The sequence below is a fragment of the Pavona decussata genome, unplaced genomic scaffold, assembly GCF_977016875.1.
Source record: "Pavona decussata unplaced genomic scaffold, jaPavDecu1.1 SCAFFOLD_233, whole genome shotgun sequence".
Lineage (NCBI taxonomy): Eukaryota > Metazoa > Cnidaria > Anthozoa > Scleractinia > Agariciidae > Pavona > Pavona decussata.
Genome location: NW_028145638.1, coordinates 2,029,526 through 2,057,150, shown reverse-complemented (window position 1 = coordinate 2,057,150; position 27,625 = coordinate 2,029,526). Strand labels below are relative to the sequence as shown.

Genomic DNA, 27,625 nt, shown 5'->3' with positions numbered 1-27,625 from the left:
GCTTTCAATGTCATACATAACACAGCACAATAAGTAGCAAATTAAAAAGAATCAACATATCAGAGAGATCAACTGGGTTTGAATCCCACTTGATTGAAGGTACGGAAATCAGTTGTTCTGAGCTTTCGACCCGCATCATAAGTTCAACTAACGATAACAAACTACTGAGGTCACCGACTCGGTTAGAATCCCATTCGGATTGAAATTACAGAAATAATTATTCTCAGCTTCCAAGCTGCTTTCACTGACTGGATTTGAATCCATCATGAAGGCACTGAAAATTTTCTGAACTACTGATCTGCTTCAAATATCTTCCCTCGCACCGCTAAGGCCTTTGGGTTTTAATCCCCGGCATTGAAGCCGTAAGTTTGTCGTTGTGGCTTTTGACCTGCATACAGTAGAACTGATGGACGACTTGTCAACCATACGTGTGTGCCACCCCAGTCTTGAAAACCGTACGTTTGTTATACTTACAGTTTCTGTGCATGTTCTAAAGCCATCTCTGAGTTGCGGTTTTTCTTGACTGAAAGAGAGGTCCAAAGAGTAGCTGTTGACATGCGCCCCAAAAACAGGAACTGAAAGAGTTCAGAGTATTATTTGTTAGAAAAAAAAAATCTGGCGTACCTCTCGCGTTAATGCTCTGGATTATAATCTTGTTCGACCACGACAGATGCAATCCACAAAGGACAAAAACTGGTGAGCTGTCAGTTTCAGGGCGCTGCTGTCGGAAGTACAGATGATGTAATGGCATTCATGGAAGACCTCTAAAAGTGGACAGCTATGACGTCATGTATCTATCCCATCTACCTGATCGATTTACCGTAAATAGCTTGGTCAGTTAAACACGTTTCTCTTTCGGGCGTTTTCTTCACAGCATTCTGCTTTCGGAGGAACTTGATGATCCATCTGATTGCTGAAGTGGACTAAATGCGTCTTGATTTCGCATTCCAGAAAAAGAATATTCTTGGGACGTCTTTGGAAGTTTCAGCGAGTAGAGACAGCTGCGAAGTGACAAAAAAATTGAAGTCCTCTAAAATCGCCGTCAAAATCCAGATGATTTGAAACGTTGCTGAATGTAATATTGCGTCACCATTCGAATTTTCGGCCTGAAACTAAAAAGTTAGTAGCCTAATAAACCATAATGAACACAAATGAAACAGGCATTCAGTCTTATGTATGTTCGGTCCAAGCTTTTATTTTTAAGAAAGAAAGCACCACTTTGTGCCTTTTACATTCATGTGATATTCACTTAGAAAAGTCGCAAGTGAAAGTGCATCCTTTGAATGCCGTCGAGGCTGTTGCCGCCAATAAAAGACGTTGATTCTTTTAAGAAAAAAATCGTCGTTTGTTTCCGGCTGAAATTGAATCGTTGGATTAGTATTTTGCCTGAAATAAAATCCTTGCGTTAGTATCGTTTAGTTGAGCAGTCGCTATGTGAATAAAGACATAAGACACAGTATTTTTAATGAAACAGTCATCCAGTCTAGTGTATGTTGTCCAAACTTTTATTTCAAGAAAGAAAGCACCATTTAATGCCTTTTACATTCATGTGATATTCACCTAGGAAAGTCGTAAATCAAAGTGTATCCGTTGAATGTCGTCGAGGTTGTTGCCGCCAAAAAGAGACGTTGATTCTTTTGAAGAAAAAAATCGTCGTTTGTTTCCGGCTGCAATCGAATCATTGGGTTAGTATTGTGCCTGAAATAAAAAGGCTGAGTTAGTTTAGATAAGTAGTCGCCATGTGAATAAAGACACAAGACGCAGAAAAAAGACACAAGGCACAGTATTTTTATTTTTATTTCCCTACGTGTATTGGTTACACATTTCTTAAACTACTATGCCAGAAATAAAATCCCTGCGTTAGTATCGTTTAGTTAAGTAGTCGCTATGCCGGTGAATAAAGACACAAGACACAGTATTTTTAATTTTCATTTCTCTACGTGTATTAGTTACACATTTCTTAAAGTATTATACCTGAAATAAAATCACTGCGTTAGTATCGTTTAGTTAAGCAGTCGCTATGTGAATAAAGACACAAGACACAGTATTTTTAAATTTTATTTCTCTACATGTATTAGTTACATATCTTAAAGTATTGTGCCTGAAATAAAATCGCTGCGTTAGTATCGTCTAGTTAAGCAGTCGCTATGTGAATAAAGACACAAGACACAGTGTTTGGAACTTTTATTTTTCTACGTTGATTAATACACATTTCCTAAAGTAATGTTAGTTAAGCCACAGGACCTAAATGAAATATAGCATAGGGTGCGCTCCTATATGAAAATTTAGTGTCCAGGAAAACCAAAGATTGCTCCTGTGTCCGTAAAACTAGACACCCCGAGTAAATGGAACACTCCAGGGCCCCTGGACGTTATGCAGGGATCAGCTGGGGCTTGCTATCGAGACAGTCGATACCAAGCTTGCACACACAGCACAGGGACTGTGCACGAAGCCGAAAGCCGAATATCGAAAAGCCGAAAAAGCGAAAGTTTCGAAATTTCGAGCGGAAATCCGGACCTTTTATAGAAGATATCATCAATTCCGACCCCTGCTTTCTAAGACGATACGTTTCGAAAATATTCCAATTAAGCACGATTTCAGCAATAATCGGAAATTGGTGTTATCTTCCAGCGTGATACAGCTTCGTGGCTGTATCACGTGGTTAACCCACGTACCTCATGCCAGGGTGTAGCGGTGCCCTAGCTACCTTCTTAGTTGTCACGCATCACGATGGACTGCTTCTCTAGAGCCGGATCCGCCATGGTTGTTGCAATGTCCTGTCGTAGTTGGAGCGAAGGCAGTGGATGTTCGGCTTGAATAGACGACAAAGTGGGTCTTACCTGGGACGGGTGCTGGCCGGCCATAAGCACGTTTTCACGACGGCTTCATTCGAATACAACTACCGGAGTCCAATTTTTGCCAATAAGCCCCCTGTGACTGAATTTATGAAACTGCCTGAGGTCTTGTCCTTCCACTTCGCGATAAAGCTCAGGTTGCTCCCTACATCAAATTTTAAGATTTAAATTGCAGTGGTCGTATCCAAATTCCACCATCGCGAAAACGAAAACAATAGCACAGCTTTAACAAACGTTGGTGAAAGTTAGCTTCAGTGAGGCGGCAAGCACAGATTGTAACCCTCTTAAAAACTCTAACAAGCCTCAATACTATGGAAATATTTTCCCTTCCATTAAAATTTAGTTTTAATCGTGTTTTCACGTACGCCAGCCATGAAGCTTTCCCTGCAACGTAAGTTTAAACAGCTGTGATTAAGTTATCACTGCTACATGCTATCTTCACTGTCTACACTCTGCTTCCTAATCCGAGCAACAAAACCATTTGCACAAGAAGGTAGTTTGACATCTACATTTATTACTACAGATTCTATAATACCTCAGGGTGGATCTAAGTCTTTTTCTTTTGCCATTCCGTCGCAACTAATCAAACATTTGGTGTAGTGGGTGGATGCCAAATACTTTCATAGTGCAAAAGATTTGTTCAGTATTTACCATCTTCGGTTCCGAATCCTTGGTTCGTCGTCTTCTTCCATCGCCGTCTTGGCAATTACCTCGTCTACTTTCACTGACTGCCTTAGCTATCTAAGCTTACCTTTGGCGCGAGACGACCTTGGTCTTCTTTCTTCGACCGGCCGGCACCAAACCAGTGCCAATAGAGAACCAATGTAGTACCGGTACAGGACCAATGAAGTTCTTCAGTGAACGTTTCGTACTCCACCAGTCTCCATAAGTTGTGAGGACTACCTACGCCTACGATTTGTAGACGATCTAAACTCTCTCGCCCACAAGATGCAATGCAGGCCTTTCTCATTTGCAGAGAAGACTCCTCCCACGAGGCAAGATCAACAAAGAAACAGATATACGTGAATTCGCTTATGACGAAATGGCCTTCGTATTCGTCTCATTGTCCGCGCTGCCATAGCAAGAAAAGCCTTCTAAGTGCCTGTCACTTTATAATCCTGAAACTCCTGTACTATTCTTGCTTACTAGTTTACTGCCTGTGATCAGCTCCAGGTGCTGTGATGATTCTCCAGCGTAGATTGGTCTCGAAGGCTACAATATCTAAGCTATGATGTGTGCATTGTCCCATGATGCCCTGCTAACTATTAACCCTATTCAGACCGGCGAAAAGAGGTAGAGGGGGAGCGCTCACAGAGGGACAGGAAACAGACAAAAAAGCCGTTCTCAATAGGGTTTCGAAGTCAAGACTATTCTGTCAACTCATCTACACTCGCAAATTTGGCGCTAGGCTACCGACTTGGTTCGTTTTCTCCCGCGTAGACTATCTTGAATCCGATATTGATGATTTTCTACGCCAATTGCGAAGCGCCTATGGAAAGACGATAGCCGTCCAAAACTGCGAGCCTGGCTAACTATCTACCTGCAACAAGAGAAACCATTAAACTTATAAGGAGTGGCCAAACAAGGTCTCCCTACACTAGCTGAATGGCTTTGTGTCTCCAGTTCCTAAATTCTGCCTTACAGTTTAAGTCTGGTTGAACCTTACGATGAAAAGCCTCACTTTAAACAGCGCTCTGACCGTCAAGTGAAACGTGATAGATCAATTGAATTTCGCGCAACTAAGCGGGAGACCGAATGCGGCGATGACGACGACGAGGTGTTTCCGAAAAAAATCGAAGTTGAAGCCGAAGAACTCGTGGAAAAATGTGCCGATCTAAAGAATCGAACAGAAGTCGAATAATTTGAAGGAAAAAGACAATACCGATCGAAATTCAGAAACTAACCGAATAACCTGCAAACGAACCCACAGGGAGCATAGAGGGAGGGGGAAAAAACCCATCCCAACCCAGGGGACCCACTAACAAATATAGCTAAAGTTAAGATAAGCCGAATAAGAAGTCCGCTGACTTCTGGCCGAACGTGTGTGCATAAGTGTGCTTTGTAAGGTTCATCCAGAGCCCTTATTTACCCCCCATTCCCAACCCACAAGGAAAAGACTGACCAATGGGCTCCTGCCCATATTGAAGATGTTTTCCTTTGCCTTGATTAGTTGAGGCGACGCTGAAGGTATTCTGAAGTGATTGGACGAAATAACTGGCGGATGGGGAACGATGGTTTCGAGGCTGGCAACTGGGAGTACTGGCTATGGCTCTGCAGCTGGCAACTGGGCGTGCTGTGGTATGGGTTGAAGCTGTGTCTGGGAAGACCATTGGGTGTGCTGTGACACTGGATTCTTTGGAGCCACGGCATTTTATATTGCTGTAATATCTACTCAGGAGTCTAAAAAAGGGAAAACAAAATTCCAATACATCATTATCATATCATCAGCAGACAATCCACGAACCTATTCAGGCCAAGGAGGCGGGGGGAGGGACAAAGTGGCCGCTCTGACCTTAATAACTTTGACCTGAAAAATAACGAAGTGTCGATATTAAATAATAGACCCTTCTCCAAAATGGCGGCCGAAAATTCAAATAGGTTAAATTAAAAACGTATACCAGCACTGTAAAGAGCACTTTTACTTTAGTAACCCTGCAAAGCTTCAGCATATCAGGTGTAATATCAGCTGAGGAAATGTAAGTTGAAAAATGACAAATTTACAGACGTTTGTATGACTGGGGCTATGACGTATACCCCCAGTCATACAAACGTCTGTAAATTCGTCAAATTTCATCTTACATTTCCTAAGCTAATATAACACCTAATACGCTGAAACTTTGCAAGGTTACTTAAGTAAAGGTGCGCTTTCCAGTGCTGGTATCAGTTTTTCATTCAGTTCATTTTTAACTCAATCAAATCTGTTGCCGCCATTTTGGAGAAGGGTCTATTAAATATAAGAGATGGCTTGAAATGAACGATTCCGATAAATATGGGGACATACATGTCCGGGTAGACAACGAGCAGTCCCTTATTTTGCCTTCCTCGACGCGCGGAGGGAAGCGAAAACTTTTTTTTCTTTACGTCGGTGCACCTGACACTTATCGACATGTATCTTTATAGTAACCGTTGTCACCTATGTTGAACTTACACCATTTTATTTACAACATGAAGTTACCGATTCTACATCCTCTGAAATTTTCAGGCCAATTCTTAATTACAAAATCACGTCGTACACAGTTAACTACGTTTAAGGACGGTGCGTTCTTCTGCTACTGCGCACATGTTCTGCGCACCTTGAGATGGTCTGAGTTTGCGCGGCATATGACTGTGCGGGAAAAGGATGTTACTAAGGGCTGTTGAAATCCAAAAGGAAAATCGGGGACAACCGCGCATTTTTTATAGATAATAAAAGCTTCAATTTGGAAAAATATTCCAAACATTGGTATATGTTTTGACGCTTTTTGTAATTATTGTTGGTTATCTCTGAAAAATGCATGGCTACCATCAATTTTCTTTTTGGATTCAAACAGGTCATTTCACAATGGTTTTGTTTACTACAATTACCAGAATCCTTCAGTTTGTTGTTTTCCAGTCTGGTTAATTAGGGATATTGTTATCTAAACCTCACTGGGATTTCAAAATTTAAATATACGAAAGGAAAAACGAAGAGGATTTGGTAGTTGACGTAAAAAAACTTCAACGTGAAAATCGCCTAGTTCTTTGCTATAATCTGCTTTTCCCGCATAGTCATAAAACGCGCAAAAATGCCTCTATTCGGAGGCGCTGTTATTAAAAAGATACGTGCACATTATTCCTGATGCCTGTAGTGGCAAAAGTTGTTGCATTTTAATGCGAAGGACGTAAAGCAATGAAACCAAACTTATTTCTTCAATTTAGGTGTAATATAAGTACAAGACTAACCTCTTAAATTTTCATGCCATTAAAAGCAGCCACGTTGTCGTTGAGAAGGTCAGTGTTGTCGTTCGCACAGAAGTGCTGATCTGACAATAACCGTCCTTCGAACAAGTTAAGCTATGAATTTTTACGCTTGCTCTGGGAATTTCTGCAAAGAATAAGTAAGAAATATAGGAAAACAGGTCCCTACAAGAAAGGTTGCAGTGAAAAACTTAACTCAACAAGCGGAAAATATAAACATTTACAGATATGAAGTAAATCTCACTCGATGTCTTTAACGTGCAAGTGTGAAAGAAAATGCTGAAACGACACGAAATGTTTATAATTAAACGAGAACGCGGCTGGAACTAACCTGCCCCTTGTTCTGTGCTAGTCTTTCAACGTACTGCTGAATTCAGTGTGTTTTACTGCTGTTTCCATCGATATTCTAGCAAACGAAGGTGAACATGTTGCCGGCGAGCATGGCGGCAAAAAAGTCAAATGTGAATAAATTAATTAAAAACGAGTTTCAGCGCACGGGCTCCATGCTCTAATCTGATTGGTCCGTTGCGTTGATTACTAGTAGCAACGCAATGTAATGCATGCAATGGCTTTGCATGTGAATCCTCGTACATTACTCGGGAATTTCGTTTCGAATAATAGGGCCATTTTTTAATAGTACAATTTGATCTGTTCGGATGCATTAAGGACGGCGCCTACTTTTGTTACTGCGCATGCGTTCTGCGGGTTTCCCATGGGTGGCGCCAAATAATACAGGGATATTTTTGCGCAGTTCAAAACTATACGGAGAAAGCAGAATATAGCAAGGGTTCTTGGTATCCAAAACAAAAAATGTCAGTAACCGTGCAATTTTCAATGATAAAGCTACAATTTGCAAATAAAAAAAAAAAAAAAAACCCATACATTGCTTTGTATTTTACCGGCCTTTAGTATAAGTGTTACTTAAATATCTCTAGATTTAAAGAATGCCCTCTACCTCTAATTTTCTTTCTGGATTCCAATAGCCCATGCTAAGATCTGCTAATACTTCTGTATTAGGAGGCACCTTTCCTTAATAGATTAAAATTTAAGTTGCTGAAAATTTTAGGGAACCGAATCTTATTCCCCGAACGTACTAGCTGTTGTTGGTTTTACTAAAATGCTAGCTGATCTTTCTTCGCTTTAAATATCTGTTCTAAGGAACTAAATCAGAATTTCTGTGGCTATTACAGGTAAGGCCTTCCGCACAGATATCCACGGAAATAAACCGTTTGAGCCCTGAACGCTGCAACCGGAAAATTAGCGATGGCATCAAATTTTCAAAAAATAGAACCGAATAGCCTAACCTTTTAAAAAGTTGTTTACTTTGGGTCGTCTCTTGATTCGTTTATCACTCACATCTACCGAGTTGTGTCAAATAAAAGAACTTCAAAGCTCTGTAGTAATTAATAAAACATTTGAGGATGTATGAAGCCCAATAAAGTAGATTTTAATTGGTAACAAAGTTACATTTTATCGTCCGTTTTTTCATTTAAAAACGTCGATAGAGTGATATAATTTTCAAACAGTGCTGAAAACACTAATCTTACCCCTTGACACATTACTCCTTCAGAATAAAGCAGCTTGACACATATTTTGAATTGAGTTTGGCTTTATTTTATTTTTAAAAAAGTGTAATAATCATTACAGGATTGCGTGAAAAAGAAATAATTGAAGTTTCATTACTCATATACAACCGCTCAAGTGGTTTCTTGCCCACAAAAATCGAAATATGAAAATCCCATGGGGTATTAGTCTGAGTACACTGATTCAAGAGCTCTCCGTACATTAAAGCGGTTTTCAATTGAGTGTCGTAAAACCAAAACCAAAGTAGTTACTCTGGCCAATCAAAAGAAAGGTAAATGATGCATTGAACCAATCAAAATTCGAAGCAAATACATGTAAACAGCGTTAAGCGCGGGAAAACTCGTGCGAACAAGTCACGATTGGATTTAAGGCTTTACTGTAATTCTCATTGGTTGGCAAATTGGCGGGAGTTTTGTCAACCAATGTAAGAGGATAGTCAAACAAAACCAAAGCAAACGAGCAATTACTTTCGACACTCATTTGAAAGCAGCTCTATATTACTTGACAAGTTGTATATATATGTAATGGAGAATGATAAACAGTACTGTATCCCTTTTTTCACCTTTAATAAAGTAGCCTGAATTTTGAACGGTCTCGTTGTCGGTAAGACAACTGAGTCAATTAGCACTGTCTCTATACTCCATTCATTTTTTCTAAGTTACCTTCCTTTCAATGTGTCAGTGTTTAATTCAGATGTCATTAGGTTGTCCTTTTTTCACTGCTTCCCCATCGTCGCGAATTCAAAATGTGTAGTTGTCGGTCTGAGTAAAAAATGTTGACCGAAAAAAACAAGAATGGCGAGTGGGCTTGAAATCGGGATGCGCAGTATCTCAACATTAGTTGGAAAGAACATTTGTGGTCGCAAAACTAACATGGATTACACGATCGATCCTAAGAGTGAATCTACTGTACTGAAAAGGATGGCCACAGGTACCTTTACCCATAATCCTTAGCGTGCGGAAACCCTATAAACGCACAAAAAAGTTCTAAAAACTTCAAACCTAGTATACACAATGTTGTTAGTACAGGGAAGAATTTCGCAACAACAAAAAATATAGCTTTCTATGTGCCTATTGGCTGTGTTAGATTCGCAAGGTATTGTGGTAAAATGTACTGCCGCCATCTTTCTCTGTACGGTCAGATTGGGTTTCACTCTCTGTATAGCTTTCAGATACCACTAAGACTTTTAGACATTGAGAACATCTTTTTTTCTTTGATCAGAAAAAAACAAAATGAGGGTCGGTTGAACGATGGTAAACGGAGGGATAAAAGGATCGCACAAAAAAAAAAAAAAAAAACACAAAGCGCTAACTCGAGGAAAAATGCTATTAAAATTAGGGTCGGGCTTTGCTTTCTAGTACCCAGGGCCGGGTTGTTCGAAAGTCGATCAACGCTAATCTATGATTGAAAGTTAATCGTGGTTTTCATTTCGCTCTTTAAAAGTGGTTTTAAGGCCCCATTTCAAGGTAAAGGTAACGAAAAGTGTAAATCAAAAGTGAGGGCCAAAAATCTTTTGGAAGAATCTTTACTGATAAGTAATTAAACTCGAATCAAAGTTCACGTTTATCCAGGATTAGCTTAATCGGGCTTTGAACAACTGGGCCCACGTCTCACTCTAGTTGCCTAATCCTGGAAAATCCGGGTATGAGATTAATGTATTACTTAGATAACAGTCAGTGTTTTGTCTTGTTGAAGGGGGGAGGGTGAAGTATTTTACAAAAGGGCACGCCGACCTCATAAGCATCCCACAACACAGCATCAGTTGTGTTTGTATGTTTGTTTTTTGGCTGCAGGTGGTACACAGCGCAGTCTTGACGGTCACACGATACGTTTAATTTTACTATGCCCTGCTACGTTTCATTTTAACAATATAGAATTGTTTTCAGATGAGTGTCATAAGACCGAAATCAGACTAACACACGTAAGCAACATAATGAGCCAATCAGAACTCGAAACAAATGCAATTGCAAGTAACCAGCGCCAAGCGCGGGAATACGCGTGCGGGCCAGTCACGCGTCTTTTTGGTTTTGTTTCTCATTAGATGGGAAACTGGCGCGAGTTTTTTTAAACCAATCACAGAGTGTAGCGAAGAAAAACAAAGCAAACGCAAAATACTTTTCACACTCAATTGAAAACCACTTTACACGTTGTAATGATGGAAGGTTCCGCTATCAGCGTGGGGTAGAGACAAAATGGTCAAGAAAAAAATGTTCACTGGTATTGAGATTTCTGTAAAAAATCGGAATTTCACTGAAAATTAATTTCAGATGAAGTCAAGATGACGATGAGGAAGCAGAACTTTGTTGGCGTATTTTCTCTTTAAATATCACCAGTGTTGAGATAAGAACGGTGAAAATGAAGAACCAGAAGAAGAACCTGTCCATTACCATGGCAAGATGTTTCCATTTCTTTTGATTGTTCTCAATTTCTCGGCTCAATTTTGTGTTCGCGGCGAGTATTGCCAAGTCCTTTGCAATGCACTCGTCCGATCTCTTGTCTTTTTCCACTGAATTTCTCGTGATACCATTTTGTAGCGAAAGTCTTTTCTGCACTTGCGTTAAAGAACGGCAGACTGGCACTTGATTCATGGGCAAGAGCGTATGTCCTTCACTGTCCTGCGATAGAACTTTTACCTGAATGACGTCATTATCGTTAGAGTCGCCATCTTTGTTTTCGTGTGCCAGGGAACAAATTTCAAATTGGGCGGCTGGCTTTCTCACACAGAGTACCTTAGCCAGCCAACCAAGCACGCAGATTTCAATCCACGGAGGAATCTTCACGATAGAACGACCAGAGTTTCTGTGATGAATATTTAATACCCAACAAGTTGACATCAGAGACATGGAAATCTCGGCCATGATGGTGATGTAAAACTTGCCTAGCAGCGGAATCGTTTCTGAGTTGCGCGGTAAGGTTTCCGCGACGAGCTGCAAAAACACGGCCATCGCTAACAGAACAGTAATGCTGAGTGTGATGCGCTCTCCGGACTCAGGCGGAAGAAAGAATCCCAGGAGTATCATCGAGAGCATTATCATACACGGGGTGATCAGGTTGAAAGCATAGAACAATGGCTTACGTCGAATGACCATCTCGATAGTGACATCGGCGAATGGAATTGGACAGCACTCGTAGAACTCGACATTTCTTCTCTTGGACGCGCTGATAAGATCCCACTCCGCGCTTTTTACGTACTTATCTGAGAACGTGGGTGTCTTCTCCGTATCTATGTCCAAGTCTGTAACTACAAAGGTCCAGGAACCGAATTTCATGGAGCATACTTGCTCGTCGAAAGGGAAGAACGTCACATCTATATTGCAAGTACTTCGGAACGAGGCTGGGCTGTACCAGGCATTGCGTCCGTTATGCTCTAAGATGACACGCGTCTTGTATTTCTCAAGGCCACCGCTGAACACATTGTCTGCACTGAAAACAATCAATATGAGAAATTTATGCAGTCATTTGCGTTACGTTGGCGACCGTGCAAAAGAGTAGACGCGATTGGTAAAGAAAACAGTCAGTGAAACAGAAGAAGAGAAGTCGAGGCGAGGTAAAGAGAAATTTAACAAAGACTGAAAAGCACGTGGCAAGAGAGAAAGAGGCGTTGTTTGGCGGAGCGCAGAAAGTTGGTTAGTAGACGCTTTGGTTTGTTTGTGGTTTGGTTGGACGAAAAAGAAACTGAACGTTGTGTAGCAGCGAACATTTTGTATCATAAAAGGTTAGTCATTAACGTAAGATTGCAAAAGTAATTTAGTTTTAACGTAATTAATTAGGTTAAGAAGAAATAGTTTGATTTCAGTTTACGTTCCTGTTTATTGTGTAAGTTATAATTAGCGTTTTTGTATTCTAAACTTATTAAATTTGTAATGTTACTTAGTCTTTTAGCGTGTTGTAGGTTTGCGGGAAGGGTTGTGTACAGTTGGTTGTTTAGTCTCGCCGCTCAAGGGAAAGATCCACGTCACAGTTGGGGATAGACATAGGCTAGGGAATTTAGAAAATATAATCAAATAACTTTATACCCAATCCACCGGAATAGACAGGATTACGTTCTCTTGAAAACTGCTATTCTGTGTATTGTTATTCCTGAACTGGAATAAGAATAGTAGAATTTTCCCAAAAGAATGCATCCTTAACGTAATCTATATCAGTAATAAGCAATGTATATTTTTGACCCATTCACTCACCCGTTCTTCTTTAAGATTTTTAATAAGCGTTATTTTTAAAATAACTGTGATATATTACCTGTTATAAAGCACGATATCTGGTATCCATACCAAGCTGGGATCAATTCTTATTATATTTACTCCTTGGAAGTCCGCTCTTTTCCACGTTAAGAGCTCGTTTCTCCATCTCTGAAAAGAATGATGAATTATTTTGCCTGTCAGTTAACGAGAAACATCTCCTTCTTCTGGAATTCACATAGAATAAGACTTCCTGAAAAAAAAGAAGAGGAGAAGCAGAAGAAGAACAAAAACAACAGCGACAGTACAAGACGAAGACGGTGAAGAAGGAGAAGAAAGAGGAGGAGGAGGAGGAGGAGGAGGAGGAGGAGAAGAAGAAGAACAAAAACAAGAACAAGAAGAAGAATAACAAGAAGAACAAGAAGAGGAAGAAGAAGAACAACAACAACAACATCAACATTACAAGACGAAGACGATGAAGAAGAACAAGGAAGAGGAGGAGAAGAAGAAGAAGAAGAAGAAGAAGAAGAACAACAACAACAACAACAACAACAACGACAACAACAGCAAAAAAAACAACGACAACAACATTAACAACAACAAGAAAAAGAAGAAGAAGAAGAACAAGAACAAGAACAAGAACAAGAACAAGAAGAAGGACAACAACAAAAACAACAACAACAAGCTGAAGGAGAAGAATAGACAACTCGAAATAGCAGAAAAAAAGACTGAAGTCCAAAAACTTTCAACAAGAATAGGGTATGACTCTAAAACGTTAAACCTTCAATAGTGACCATCATCTAATTTCTCCTTACAACATCTGAACGCAATCGAAGATAAAGGTTAAGAGAATAAAGAAGATGATCATACCACGGCTAAAATCTCGGGATGACTGGGATGCATTGAATGCATGTTTAAACAAATTTATTCATCTAGTATATTGAGAAATGTATGATAGCATTGAGTAGAAAATGCATGTTAAATATTGGGGCTTAAAGTAATGTTTAAAACACGAGCAGCAGTGTTTTATCGGGATTTAAAATCACGAGGGGCAGCCGAGTGGTTTTAGACCCGATAAAATACTTGCTGCGAGTTTTTTGAACGGCTTCAAAAACATTCCTGGAAAAGCACGTGTCAAGAGAGTTCATAACAATGATGCTTTTGCGAACGTTGGAAATTAGCATACGAGAAAAACATTAAACACCGCATACTAATAAGGAGGAAATTTTATCGGGTTTTAAAACCACTGCACGTGATGTTTTATCGACCATTTGAAAGGTCAATGGGCTTATGAATTATAAATGAGTTTTTGAAAGGTTGATACTTTATTAATACTTGGTATACTGACCAAAAAAATTCACTTACTTGCCTAACCCAGACATTCGTCGTTATCATCTGATTACGGTCATCCTAAAAATAAAAAAGGCAATATACGGTATTTCTAATGCACGATGTCCAGTTGAAAAAATCGGTGCAGATTCGCTAGGCCAGGATAAATGCTTCCCCTTATGATTTCCTTTATGTATCTTCTCGTTTGTCCAGCTAACTACTACCCCCCTAAATTTAAGCTAATTAATGACTGCAGTTTTATGTGTCTTTGCTGTTTAAAATGACTCCCTCCCTCAAACCTTCCGAAATATTCCTCAAAGCAGATTCACTAATTAGGGATCATTACTCAAGTTAACTATCCAGTGGCATAGTAAGGTTGAATGAACCAGGCCGGGGAAGGGACGGGTTTCATACGGGAAGGCTTCGCCCCGAAGTTCAAACGATTACACCCCTAACACATAACTACACTTAGTCTAGAGAAACTACGTCTCTTTTCGTCTTCTCGATTATTTCAAGTCCCCTTTAAATACCTAAACGACAGTTTTCCCTAGCTATCCTTTTCTATACTTCAGCCCGTGAAATCTTTACCCTTTTTTATATCCACAGCCTGGGTACCCTTTTTCGGCGGAGTCTCCCCATATACCCATTATAGGGAGTCCTCCCGGAGGTTTCAGTGTTACACTTCAGCAAAGTTTTGGACCCCAAACTACGACAAAGATTTCCTTTTGCTCCCGACCGTGCTACGCTTAACAGTTATTCCACGAGCGCGCTTCTGTACCGATAACCATACGAGAAACTTGTCTGAACAATTTATAAAATACTTTTAGCTGACCTTTACCGTACACTTGTAACAACAAAATATCATAATCTTCTATTGTTAGTTATTGTAACTCATTCCCTTAGTTCTTTTTGCTTTAAATCTGTTCATTTTTGGTTCCTCACCTGTCATTAATTTGTAAACATCATTACGTAATATGGAGACCAACTAGAAAATCAGGCACAAGTTGTTCAAAGAGCAGATAACTCTATCCAGTGGATAAATTGCTATCCAGCGGATAAAATGTACTCCAACCAAAGTTTTTGGCAAGTTTTTCATACAATCCGATACTTAAATTAGACAGACGCTTCTACTTTATACACAAATTATGGGGCTATAGGGAAATTCTTGCACACATTTATTCGCCGCATAGCGACCTATTCAGTGGATAAAATTATCCGCTCTTTGAACAACTGGGTTAACTTAGCCTCCATCCTCAATCGCGACTTCAAAATTATTCAAAATAAACTAGAAATACGTGACTCGCAAAACCTCGCGAAGCTGGGGCTGGGTGGAAAGCCCTCTTTACTCGTATTGTAGCATCAAATGAGGAGATTAAAAGGGGCATAGGATTGTTGTTGTTGTTTTTTTTTTGATGAGCATGGTCTTTTCGTAGACCCACAGGCTAGTTTGCAGTTGAAAATCTATTTCTGACGCTGGACGTAATGTACAACGGGCGTGCAGCGCTGTCGTGTTCGATGAATTTATTTCCCACGGAAAATTATTTTACCGCGGCCACAAAACGTGTAATTTCTTCAATGCAATCTTTCACAAAAAAGATTTCTTAAAGAAAGGGAAAAGATTCTGGAGAAATAGTTTTGTATCCAGTGAATATTGATGAACATTGCAGTTGAAATTTTATCATGCACGCATATTTTTTCCAATGTATGTAAATTTTGCTCCAGACGACGCGAGACAGTCTGACGTCATTCATACTTTGTTTTTCACTGGTGCCAGGCAGCAGTGCGGACACCTTCAAAGATATATATAAACATACATATATATATAAATATATTTTTTGCTCGAATTCGCGCGGCTAAGCTCCGCTCGGGCCGGCTCGGCCCGACAAATTTATTAACCTCGCCTCGCGAGGAATTAAACAAAATTTTACTATACAAGAATGTATTTATAATAATTTTTCTAATTAATAATGAGGAAAATAAAGGTTGTTGTTGCTAATATGAGATGATAGAAAGGGTTGAGGCGGTTGAATTCGTTGGTAACGCGCGTTACGAACTGTACGATTCACATTTTCGTACGGCTATCACTATGTATAGAAATTCATTAGTCTTGTATACTTCCTCTATGTTCATTCATTGAGTCCTTACCACGGTCACTAACTGGACAACCTCAAGCCCAAAAGTCACGTTTGTTTGACTTCTGGTATGGAGCACTGGACGAGCATTCCTGTTGTATCCCTTCAACAGCTCAGAGATTAAGGCTTGTTCGGTGGATGGTTTTGCCCCTTGCCCTGCAAGTTAATGTATCTTATTTGATGTTTGATTTTGACAACACAGTTGATAATGCAATCTGGCCACGGTAAAGAGATTCGAGTGCTGACGTTTCGAGCATAAGCACTGAAATCTCTTTACCGTAGCAAATTTATCTTTAGTTATCAACTCTGTTGATAAACCAAACATTCGTTTCTGTTCCCCACCGACGCAGCACAGCAGTTTCTTTAGAAATTAACCCCCTTATCCTTTTGTTACAAGTTGTGCTGTATTTGGACGAGACCGCAGGACGAGTCAAAATAAAAACGAGTAAAAATATACAGCGATACCACACAGCAAAACGTATAATAAGAAATTTATCATTAAGCTCTTCTGTAGCAAGTAGCAAAGAAAACTATAAGGAAAAACTGGAACAAGATCAGCGCGTGCGCGCGTTAGAAAAGTGTTTTTTTTTTTTTTTTTGCTTTACGAATAACCGTCAAACGGTATGTTCTTTACCCTTCAAATAACTGATTGTACGAATATCGAGTCATATTTGTAATTCTTGTAAATTAGTCTTTTCACTACCCGCCCAGATTAGCTCTAGCTACTTGCGGGTTAGTGTTGTCCTTGAATTTTTATGTTAACATTTTTGTATAAACTTGAAACTTGAACTTGTTTCGAGTTGGATTTGGACAATAATAATTATAATAATTTTGTAGCTACTTACAGTTGCCACAGTTGATAAGTATGCTTTTATTTCGTATATACGTTAGTGGGTCTTCATTAGGTTACGATGAAGGAGGTAGGCATTTGGGAGGCCGAGGAGTGGGTAATGTTTTATCTTAGTTAAAGGAGGGACAAACTGAGCCAGATAAAACAAAAGCATTAGCGCAGTACGTTGGGACTTTTGAGGAAAAAAGATATATGCATGGGGATTTAAAAGTATGTAAGTTACTGTACTGTGTTGGGAAACTCTTGAAACACGAACGAAAACAGCTGTAGACTCTCCTTTATGTGCAAAATCTCCCATGAACTATAACTGGTCGACATTCCTGCAGAAAATTACTTGAAATCCAATAGTGAAAGAAGAACCCGAGTGTTCCTCAAGAAAATAGACGTTTTTAAGTTCTCATTTTTCCAAGAACAATTAGAGAATTAACTCCCTTTACGAAGAAATTGCGACAGCAACTTCAATCGACCATTTCAAACTTAAACAAGCCGATCTTTTTAAAAATATTTTTGATAGCTTGTTTTAAACAAGTAGAGATTGTTTGTTTTAATAATTGGTGTGATATCTTATCAGATTTTACCGACTAAATAAAGATTAGATGTAGATGTAGATGTTGCCGAACTAAAATTGTACAATCTATTATTACCTGATGTAAATAAAAGAAAGACAATGCAAGCAACCAACCCACGACCGTCGGGGAAAGCTGGCATTGTTCTGTGGCCCACTGAAACTGCTTTTCACAGTTGGCCTGTAAAAATCAAATAATCAGTTTTCCAACTCAGAGTTAGTTCAAATCAAAGTCATTATACAAAGTGTGTGGGTCTGTAAATCAATGTGATGGTGCCTGGATGGTTTCCTGGTGGGTAGTTGCGTTGGTACGTGAGTGTTAAGCGACAAACATTACAGGTCAATGTGAGAGAGCTAGACTGCATGCGTTTGAAATAAAGATACATAAGGTCTGAGACAAGTCGATGGGATTTGTAGTTCCCCCTTAGTTTTGAATTTAACGTGTGATCAATGCTTTTTTACTGAAAGATTTTTTTCTAGCTCTTCAGTAAGCATGGTTCAACTCTTAAATGCGTTTAAAATTCCCAAATTTCATCCAAATTTCATTTTGAAAGCAAGCAACTTCACACCGAAAACTGAGCAAAAAGTTTCAATAGCCACACTTTAAGATTTCATCCACATACTCATAGCTAGAAACACCTTGTGCAATACCAAACAACCACCGCCACGAAAAAGCATTTTTCAACGAGTTTTTCGTTTAAATGATCACACGTTTAAAGGGAATTCATTCCCAGACGTAAAATGTAACTAGGAACGTCACATAATGTTGTTTAATAGTTTCATAGTGCACTTCAGTAAGATTTCATCGATGCACAGACGCACAAAATAGAACCGACCACTTTGTGCCACACAATAATTAACGTTTATACATTTTCGTTCGAATGATCACACTTTTGAAAGGATTAGTAATAAGAAAGTTCATGAGAAGAAATTGCTTAATAGGTTTGTTTGAATCAGGAGAACTATAGTCACACTCTAAAATTTCATCACCAGACCCACTACAAATCAGGACAACTTGTATAGCGCAGCATGCCTCACCACAGGAGCCGGAAATGTTTATACTTTTTTCATTTTTTAAATAATCTCACTTTTAAAAGGAGTTCATTCTTCATACTCAAGAACTGCCTTGTACAACACAGCAAAAAAGCGAAATAGAAAGCACTGCTTATTCAGACAGGGGAAACCATCGATTCATTCCTGTGATCAGTATGTGTTCGAAAGGCTTTTTGAAAAATTACCTCAGAAGTTCGGATCGAATTGTAAAGAAAAACTAGCGGTTTGTTTTACGCTTTGTCTCCTAAAAGTTCAATTTCAAGGGAAAAGTTATTCCTTTTGTTTTCGAAGGAACAAAAATGTTGCTATGTGTTAGCGTACACAGATATCGATCCCTTTTGAAAGCCTGAAGATGGTTTTGGAAAACTGGTACCGCAGCTATTAGCTTTAATTTGTGGTCACCCCTTAAGGATTTCACCATAAACTCAGAAAGGCTATAGCACCCTGATTTTCGAACGCAATTGACAAAAACACAGCAAGCAGAATCAATTAAACTCAAAATGTAAAACCATATTTACGTGTTCAAACTTTGCTACTGACAATGAAAGAAAAATAAACAAAAACGAAGCCAACGAATAGCCTCACCACAAACTCATGAACGCTGAGCATAAAACCAAATACGTTTCCTTTGTTTACTATTAATGTTCGAGAAAAAAAATCTCACTGATATTTGACACTGAGAATTTCTCCTTTTTCCATTTTCCCAATTAGCAACCAAATGTAGCTTGAAGTGTTTTGAAGTTTGTTGATTTTCAAAATATATAAATACATCAAACTTCAGCGATGGTGTTTAATGCAGATGTTTTCCTGAGATGCGAGCAGATTTTAATCAAAACTTTTTCGCATCAGCATGTTCGATAGAACAACAATGGAACGAACACGGTAATGTTGTAAATAATTTTATGAACGTAAAAATTTTCATGTCTCCTCTACTTTCAGTTACAAGTTACAAAGCAGTTTATAAATTTAGCCGTAAAAAAAGCTTCAATAGAAAGAAATGCATTGTAAACACAGTATAACGGCGATTTAGAAACTTAAGGCAATGAAATTCAGTGACTAAATTCTTCACGGCGCAGCCCAACAAATGATTATTCTTAAAATAAGAAACCAATTTACCAATCGTGCCTTGACTTTCAAAGTCCGTTATCCTCGTATCAGTCACTTGTGACGGTTTGTTGACGAAAACCTAATATGTGACCATTTCAATAAAAGCTCCTTAGCAAGGCTAACTTTCCATCGCTTAAAATTAAGCCAATCTGGTGAAACTCAATCAAACACAAAACTTCGTTTCACTTCACATTTTTACCTACCTTAAACCATTCGTGCACTGAATTGTTTATTTCTTTCTTTCCGATTCATGACACAAACCACAAAAAGTCTTGGCATTGAAGCTATTCCGGCTTGATAGTTTTGTTGTTTGCATCCTGCGGTCAAATGTTTTGGACTGTTTTTAACCGTATATGCCAATATAGTCACGATCCTCGTTCGAGTCACTAAAAAATCAGTGTAAATCATATAATTCTCTCGCCGCTCTCTCGCTGTTCAACTCAGCTGTTTAATTTTCGCCTTCAAGCGTCTTCAATTAAAATTTCATGGTATTTTTCTTTTATTTTTTAGACCTCTATCATTAGACAGTGAATCGATAAATTGACAAGCAAGGACATTGGCTAACGACAACAAACAAAATGAATTCATAATTTTCAGTCTTCTTTAAACTCTGCACTACGATCGGTGTCCTTGTGATTCAAACTGTACTCGTACCACGAACGATTTTTTAAGGACTTAAGTGTCAGGCAAACTTTAAAACAATGATTGCTCTACAAAAATAATACGTCAAAGAAATAACCGTAAATTTACTGTTGAAATCAAGTCTGTAATTGGTGTAAGTCCAAAGCGATAGGTGGTCGCAAAATTTGCCGAATTATTGAACGTGTTCTACAATTAGTATCAGCTGAGACACTCTTTTTTTTTTCTTCTGTAGTTTTTTAAAATTCAATTCCTATTGTGATTTATGTTTTTTTATGATCCTACCAGCTTTAAACAAGAGCTCAAATCCCAGCTTAGCGTGCTGTTAGTTAATCGCCAAACAAATGAATCTGTGCAACTATTACTGTACTTGAAAAAGTCAGACGTGAATTTTGAATAGTATATATACATTAGACGAAGAATTAAAATATTGATCCCATTTTCTGTCATTAAATCTATTCGTTAAACAACTGCTTTAGTTAAATCGATTCTATCGGTAGTTCATTAAAGCTTTCTTAACCAAGGAAATTTGTAAAATATTGCCTTGTTTAAAGATTGCTGTTAATCAAATATTTCAGAGATCCTCCTCCTACAATAATGAGTCAAAATAGACTAGATTGTCTTGTCTGCTTATCCAGTGCAAATAATGACAGCTGGCAATTTCAGTTAAAGTCATGAAAGATTTACGGAACTGTTGCGTGGGCTTAGCTCTGCTTTACCAAGCCTTCCAATGTCCGTTCATCAACACTTTTTTCTTAGCGACCATTACCCTTGCACGGTTCAAATATTTGTTAATCAGAAAATTAACAATTTTGCATACAACACCCGGAAAGACTCACACAAATGTGTAGATACGTGGGCCTGTATGTCAGCAAGGACCTCAAAGCCAGTTCCAGCAGTTCATTGCAAGACAGCCATTGACTTATCGGTGTACACTTCAATGGTCGTTGTTGCAAAAAGATCGATCTTCATAAAAGTAACTAACGGTGCGATTAAGTTTACATAAACCCGGTCTGAAAGTATGAAGCGATTACATGAGACCGGTACGAGACTTCAGAACGGCATGAATGTTTACATGAAACATGCAGGAAATTTCCATTTTTCTTTTGGAGTCTGTTTCATTGTGCCTTTTTAATGTTAAATGCAGCGCTGCTTATAAGAGAATACAGCTGAAAGCTAGAAAAAAGAAAAACGAATATTATTTCTCTGACATTGTCTTATGCAATTTTCAATACAATTTGACGAGACCTCCTTCAAAGTCAAAGCCTCTACCTTTGATGCTTCCGGTGTTTCAATCAAATCCTCAACCATCGCATTCTTAAAACTCCAACGGGTGTGATTTTCTTTGGAATTTTTCCAGTTATCTGCCATCTTAGAATGGTCCAACAACATTCTGGCACATGCTCAAGACAATGATCTCAGACCGGTCTTAAATCAGTTCGTGTTTACATGGTTCCGCGGTCCGACTTCAGACCGGTCCGAGTCATTCGTGTCGGTTCAGCAACCGGAATGAGTGAAACCTGCGTGAGATGATTTTTCAGACCGGATTCATGTAAACAGAAACAAGCATCTGTATGGAGACCAACTTGAAGTCGTACCGGTCTCATGTATGAGTCAGGGCTTAAGGGCCGGCGACACCGCCTGATACGAAAACCCAAAGCCACTTTGTGGAAAATGGGAACGTATACACAACATATACTGAATTGAAATCGGCTGCGGTTACGTTCTGCCAACCTTTTTGGGCAGAGGTGCGCGGAAACTTTTAACAGCTTTGGGAAAGTATCTCAAAATTTTGGTGTTCGAGAAAGAGCTGACATATACCTATAATTCGCCAGTCGTTTGGTCCGTTGCGGTAAAATAGCCATTTCTGTCTGTTCCACGAAGCTACGTTGGCAGAAATATCATCTATCGATGCAAGTCAGTACCGAAGAGCGTTATCGTTCGAAGAGTGCCAAAATAATCGATACCGAAGTATTTTTGAGAACTGAAAAATCGATCACTCGGAAGCAGCATCGCCTTTTCGTTGCATTCTGATACTGACGCGTAACCAATTTCCAATTTGGAGCCAAAATTGGAACACTGTTTAAAAAGATAGTGAGGAAAAACCAGAGATCCTTAGCTCATTTGCGTACATATAAGTATAGAACATTTAGGACTACCTGCGGAGCATTGAAGTGGTATTTAGAATCAAGAACCCCGATGAACCGTATCAGAAGATTACTGTGGCGTCATTTGGGGCAACAATTTTGTTAGAAAGGACATCGTCTACATTAAAAACTTTGTAAAGACGACCAAACTAAAGTTTTTTTTAGCTGTATAGAGATTTGGGATTAAAGTATATATAGATATACTATGTAACATATATACGAGTATATAGACGAAAGACTATCGCAACGCAACGTAGTTAACTTAGAGTAAATGGTCCACTAATGCCGCTTAGGGAATAACTCGTGAGCTTTGTTGGCGACTGGAGAACAACGTTAATGCCGTTTCAAACAATTCTAGAAAGTTTTTTACAGACAATAAAGTATCGGAAACCCGGTCAGTGTGCGGATAGCGGAGTCAAATGTAAGCGACACGACTCTCCGCTGCTGAAAACTGAAAAATAGCCTAAAAGATAGCCTAAAAAATAGAATGGTACTGGAAAAAATGTATATTTTATCAGTGTAAATATTGGTTGCCATTCTTAAACCTTTTTTCTTTCTTCCGCTCGTGAGATTTTTTCACTGACCTCTTTTTTTCCCTAAAAAAATGAGTGCTTTGGTAACAGGTTAGAAACTGTGAACCGTGTGAGAAAGAATTACTTATAATACTTTGCTGCGACCTCCCGCCTGGGGCAAAAAATACTGTAGTTTGACTTTTAAAACTTGTAAACTACTAGCCGGGTGAGGAAATTAAAGAATTTTAGCCATCACTAGCTCTAGACTCGATAGGGAAGAGATATCGCCGTGAACCAGCAAATACCAGGAATACTTGAAACTTTATCAGTAATCCGGCAGATTTCAGCAACTGATCTTCAGTTACTAAGCAAGTTTTGGTTTCTATAAGCAATCCTGATGATCGTTATTTGTGGGCCAGTGCAATGAACTTGAATCATTCAAGCATCAATTCTTGCTAGAATTGAGAAACGCTTGAAATGTTAAACATATATATACAAAGTGATTATCTTCTACATACCTTTTAAAAAGCAGTGTTCAAAACAGTTTCCTTGTTGACAGCTCAGAACATTTCCAAGCAAACTCGAGCAAACGACCTTTTAATCAGGTAGAGCGACTGTTTCTGGACCTCGAACTGTGAACGGGTTAACAACATATACAGTTTAGGTCCTTAAATCTTTTTCGTCTATAAAACAGCAGTATAGTCACGCAGGTAAGTAGTCTACGCTGTCTGGTGCAGTAACAAACCTTTGTCTTCTTGCATCGCTTACAAACACATTCAAACAAACCTGAATGGAGCGGCTTTCTCTGTGCGTATTATTGTGACTACGTTGTTAGGTAGGGACTGTTTTTTATGTGATATAGCTCGGAGATTGCGAAGGAGATCGTGCTGTGTTCACAGAACAATAAATCAAGAGGACTCCAATATGTTTATTGCTTTGATGCTAGATAACTACCTTGACAGTGGGAGACTGCAAATACACCACTTGAATACTTATTTAGGTGATGTTTTCGTTATAAATTGACCTACTTCAATGACTTCAATCACCTACTGATTTGGCGGACTGTCTTAACACTCAGTCTTGGAACACCGTGGGAGATTTGCAAAGACATGAAAAAAAAATTAAAGCAAAGCGACAAAGTAGATCTGACAGAAAAATGACTAGCCGACAGAAATGAAATTGTTTTAATAAAGAAGACAGTTGTTTTTATATCTGATACTATGTTGCTATTGTTTTTTAAAATACTGATTTTGAAAGCATGCGGCAGCTGGAAGAATGATTTTAACTTCACCTGTTTGAGATTATCCTCGACAACATTAATTACTTTACAAATAACTGTCAAAATTCCCGTGCGCTGATTGGCTCATAGCTATTTTCTATAAGAGTGAAGACAATGCAAATATGTTGCCGCGATTGTAGGATCGAGTTTGGAACATAAAAGAAAGAAGGATGGTATATGTCGCTCGGAGTTAACTCGCTATTGCCACTGGAGTGCAGGCAAGGAGGAAACTAAGCCAAGAGTAGTTTATGTTCGTGGTGTAAACGCTCTATTGTAGTTTATGCTCGCAGTGTAAACGCTCTATTGTTATCAGTGATTATGAAGAATCAAACGTGCAACTTATCATGTACCAGCGCATCTAAGGGAGGTGCTCGGGGGATCCAGGCCCCTCCCCCCTTATTTTTTAAACAGAAACGCCGAGCCCAATATTTCGTTTCACGGAGAGCAGCAAGTTGAGCGTTTAAAAGCGGGTCCCCTACATACCTGAAAGTATGGATCCACCACTGTTATATTCATAATGCAAAGATTAACAAGACTGGTTTAACAGACAGGGATAAATGTTTTTCCAAAATCATTTTCGAAAGGCACGACCTTTCTTCTCCACTCACTGAATCAAGGTTATTGCTTTTAAAGTGTTGTTAGGCTAAGATGCAACTAAAAGGAGAATTAAAGGAACAATGGTTTCTACTCGGTGTAGTGTAATCTCGCTGCTGCTATGTAAAGGCAGTTTAAGGGTGCGTTCGATTGACCCTATTCTGGAATTCCTAGCAATACATACAATGATGACAAGAAATCCCTCATATGAGATTTTTGGAATTACTGGAGTATAATACCATGTGTCAAAAAATTGCAGAAAAATGTACTTAAAAAGAGAAATTTAACAGCTTTTCCGCTTATTCTTATTCCAGAATACGGTCAATCGAACGCGACCTAAGAGTAAAGGCTAATTTATACATGAGATTAATCAGGGCATTTTGGCCCAATTTGACAAATAAAATGAGCGTGGCAGTGCTACCGGACGTTTTGAATCAAGCAGATTTTCACTTCGCGTTACAACAACGGAAAAAGAAATCAACCGACAAATTGTAACGTGTAAATTGGCCCATCAAGCACTGATGAAACAAGCTATGCTTGGTTGAGCCGTCTCCGCGTGCTTTTTTTAATTGTTATTCTCTAAGGAAACATCAGAGGCTATCCCGGTCGAGGTTGTTCCAAAAAAATAAGAAGAAAAAAGAAAAAAAATGCGCCCAAACTATAAAGGAAATATCATGTCGAGATTTCACTTTTTAATTCTATGGTGTCCAGAGCAAATATTCAATGCAATAGTACCTAATTATGATTATAATCACGTTATTTATTCCTTTAAGTCCGTTAAACCGTTGACTAAAAGATAGTACTCGGGAACGAATAACAAGATCAAATTCTATCTAAATTTAGATTTACTTCCTGAAAGTTTGTTGCGAGGAAAGGTTATTTCCTCGTAAGCTTTTCCTCGAGGACCGTTAGCTTGGCAGACTGGCTACTTATTGGCAAAATAACTTACAGTTTAAGTGAGTCTTCTTTTCATCCGTCATCCCAAGCTCTTCTTCTTCCAACTGTTACATTGTCGCTACAAAACCGGCTGTTTTGCCGTTTCGGTTTCGTCAATAATCCTTCCTCTGCCGATTTCACAGTTCTCACGCTTGCCTTTAAATAGTTTTTGTTTAAATCTAATTAAATAAAAAATTAACAATTAAATTCGCGAAGACAAAATGGATGATTCAACAAGATAAGATATAGTGATTATAAACGGATTTTCTTTCTTTTAATTAACGATTTGAAAGATCATTTCGTGCTTAATATGTATCAAAATATTAGTCTCTTCCCCAAAATAAGGTTAACTTCGAAGTTCAAATTAAAGTTGTCAAAATACTGACCTTTAACGTCACAGTAAACTGAAAGTATAAACGCCGTCCATTTAACATTTATATAACTCAAATACCCAATTTTTTTTTTATTAAAATCATTCACCTACACCCATCTTGGGCCATTTAAATCTTCCGAAATCCTTCAAATAAAGATAGAGAAATCTTTTTTTTTTTTAATGACATTCGTTGGAGACTCAAAGTCTCCGCTGGTAAAAGGAAACCTCATTTGGGTGACAACTACGGTTTTTTAATTAGTGGTTATTTTGAGATCACGTATTAAATCAAAGCTTCAAGACCATAGAATATCGTTTACGAGAAGCAATGTCTCTTGTTGGCATTCGAGATGAGTTGATTCTGTCATTGCCATGCATAGCAGGTCAAAATATCTGAAGACTTGAAACCTTATGACAACCGGCGATATGGACGTGCCACAACTCACGATGTGGTAAAAGAAACAAGGAACTCAATGTTTGACAGAACAAGTCAAAAGCTAATTACTTGTTTATTTTGTATTACTTTGTAGCGTGAACCAAGGAGAATGAAACTTAGTACCTCTGTGTGAAGTTGGTGTTCAGCCTGATTTGGAGTGTTTCGAGGAACTTTCTGCTGATCATAGTTTCACCGAGGAAACTATGATCTATACACTATACCGGATAGCTCTTGTGCCGGCACCAAAAACACCTCCGAAAGGGCTTTTGCTCACACACAAAACGCCAAATTCGGATCTATATTTTTGTGCGGGCGCAATGCTGCGCTGCTGGATAGGTTTTCGTGACACTTTCTTGAGTTGTGTGAACAGAGAATCGATCCGAAACGGAAGTCAACAACGAGGATCGAGGATTGGATTCTAGTGAATTCTTGTTCAAGTTTTGGGCCACTTCTGTCGTCTCTTGTATATCTCTCTACCTCCTTCCCGTCATCCCCTTCGTTGCGCTTGCCGTGCTTAGTCTCCCGCGACTTTCGACACCTCGTACCAGATCGTAAAAGACGACTTTGAGCAAGTTAGGCTTTAATATTGATTTCGGAAAGCAAAGAGTATTTCTCGCTAACAACTCCCAGTTAGGCCTTATCGCTTACGCTATCAATTAGGAGGCATTATCGATTGCAGTTAGTGTCCGGGCATCGCATATTCATTTATACATTTATAATTGCGACCAATCGTGAAAACTGAAAGAACGTGTTCCAGTGCGAGTGTCTTATTTCAGCGTACATGATGGTGCATACTGTCATATTATCTAGGCATGACTAGGCAACACTTTCTCTTTCTCTTTCTCTTTCTCTTTCTCTTTTTCTTTCTCTTTACCTACGAGAATGCAAAGGCTTTTGCAAAGACTAGAGATGAGAGATGATAGATTTCGTGTTGTGAGCCAGCCTGTTGTTGTTGAAACGGACAATGATACGTTTGTGTTTATGATTCTGTATGAGAAAGGTAAATGCCCAACCCCCCTCTGCCCTCCCCCCTCCCCCCTCCCCCCTTCCCCCTCCCCCCTCCCCAATGATTAGTGTTATATGTGACTAAGCAAAAGTTACATAATACTAGTTTTGGCAGCAT

General features: G+C 38.9%; 1 protein-coding gene across 2 annotated transcripts; it reads right to left on the bottom strand.

Moving 5' to 3' along the window:
* Positions 1-8,399: 8,399 nt before the first annotated feature.
* Positions 8,400-25,851, bottom strand: LOC146458333 (neuronal acetylcholine receptor subunit beta-3-like). 2 transcript variants are annotated; one of them, XM_085090611.1, is made up of 6 exons: positions 25,710-25,851; positions 17,509-17,610; positions 16,028-16,170; positions 13,919-13,963; positions 12,615-12,724; positions 8,400-11,798 (listed from the first exon to the last, which is right to left on the bottom strand). In XM_085090611.1, the coding sequence occupies exons 2-6, from the start codon at positions 17,570-17,572 to the stop codon at positions 10,649-10,651; spliced, it is 1,512 nt and encodes a 503-aa protein (XP_084946737.1). In that variant the 5' UTR covers positions 17,573-17,610; positions 25,710-25,851; the 3' UTR covers positions 8,400-10,648. The 2 variants fall into 2 exon arrangements, with proteins under 2 accessions (XP_084946737.1, XP_084946736.1); XM_085090610.1 differs by lacking the exon at positions 25,710-25,851 and adding an exon at positions 19,793-20,214.
* Positions 25,852-27,625: the final 1,774 nt, after the last annotated feature.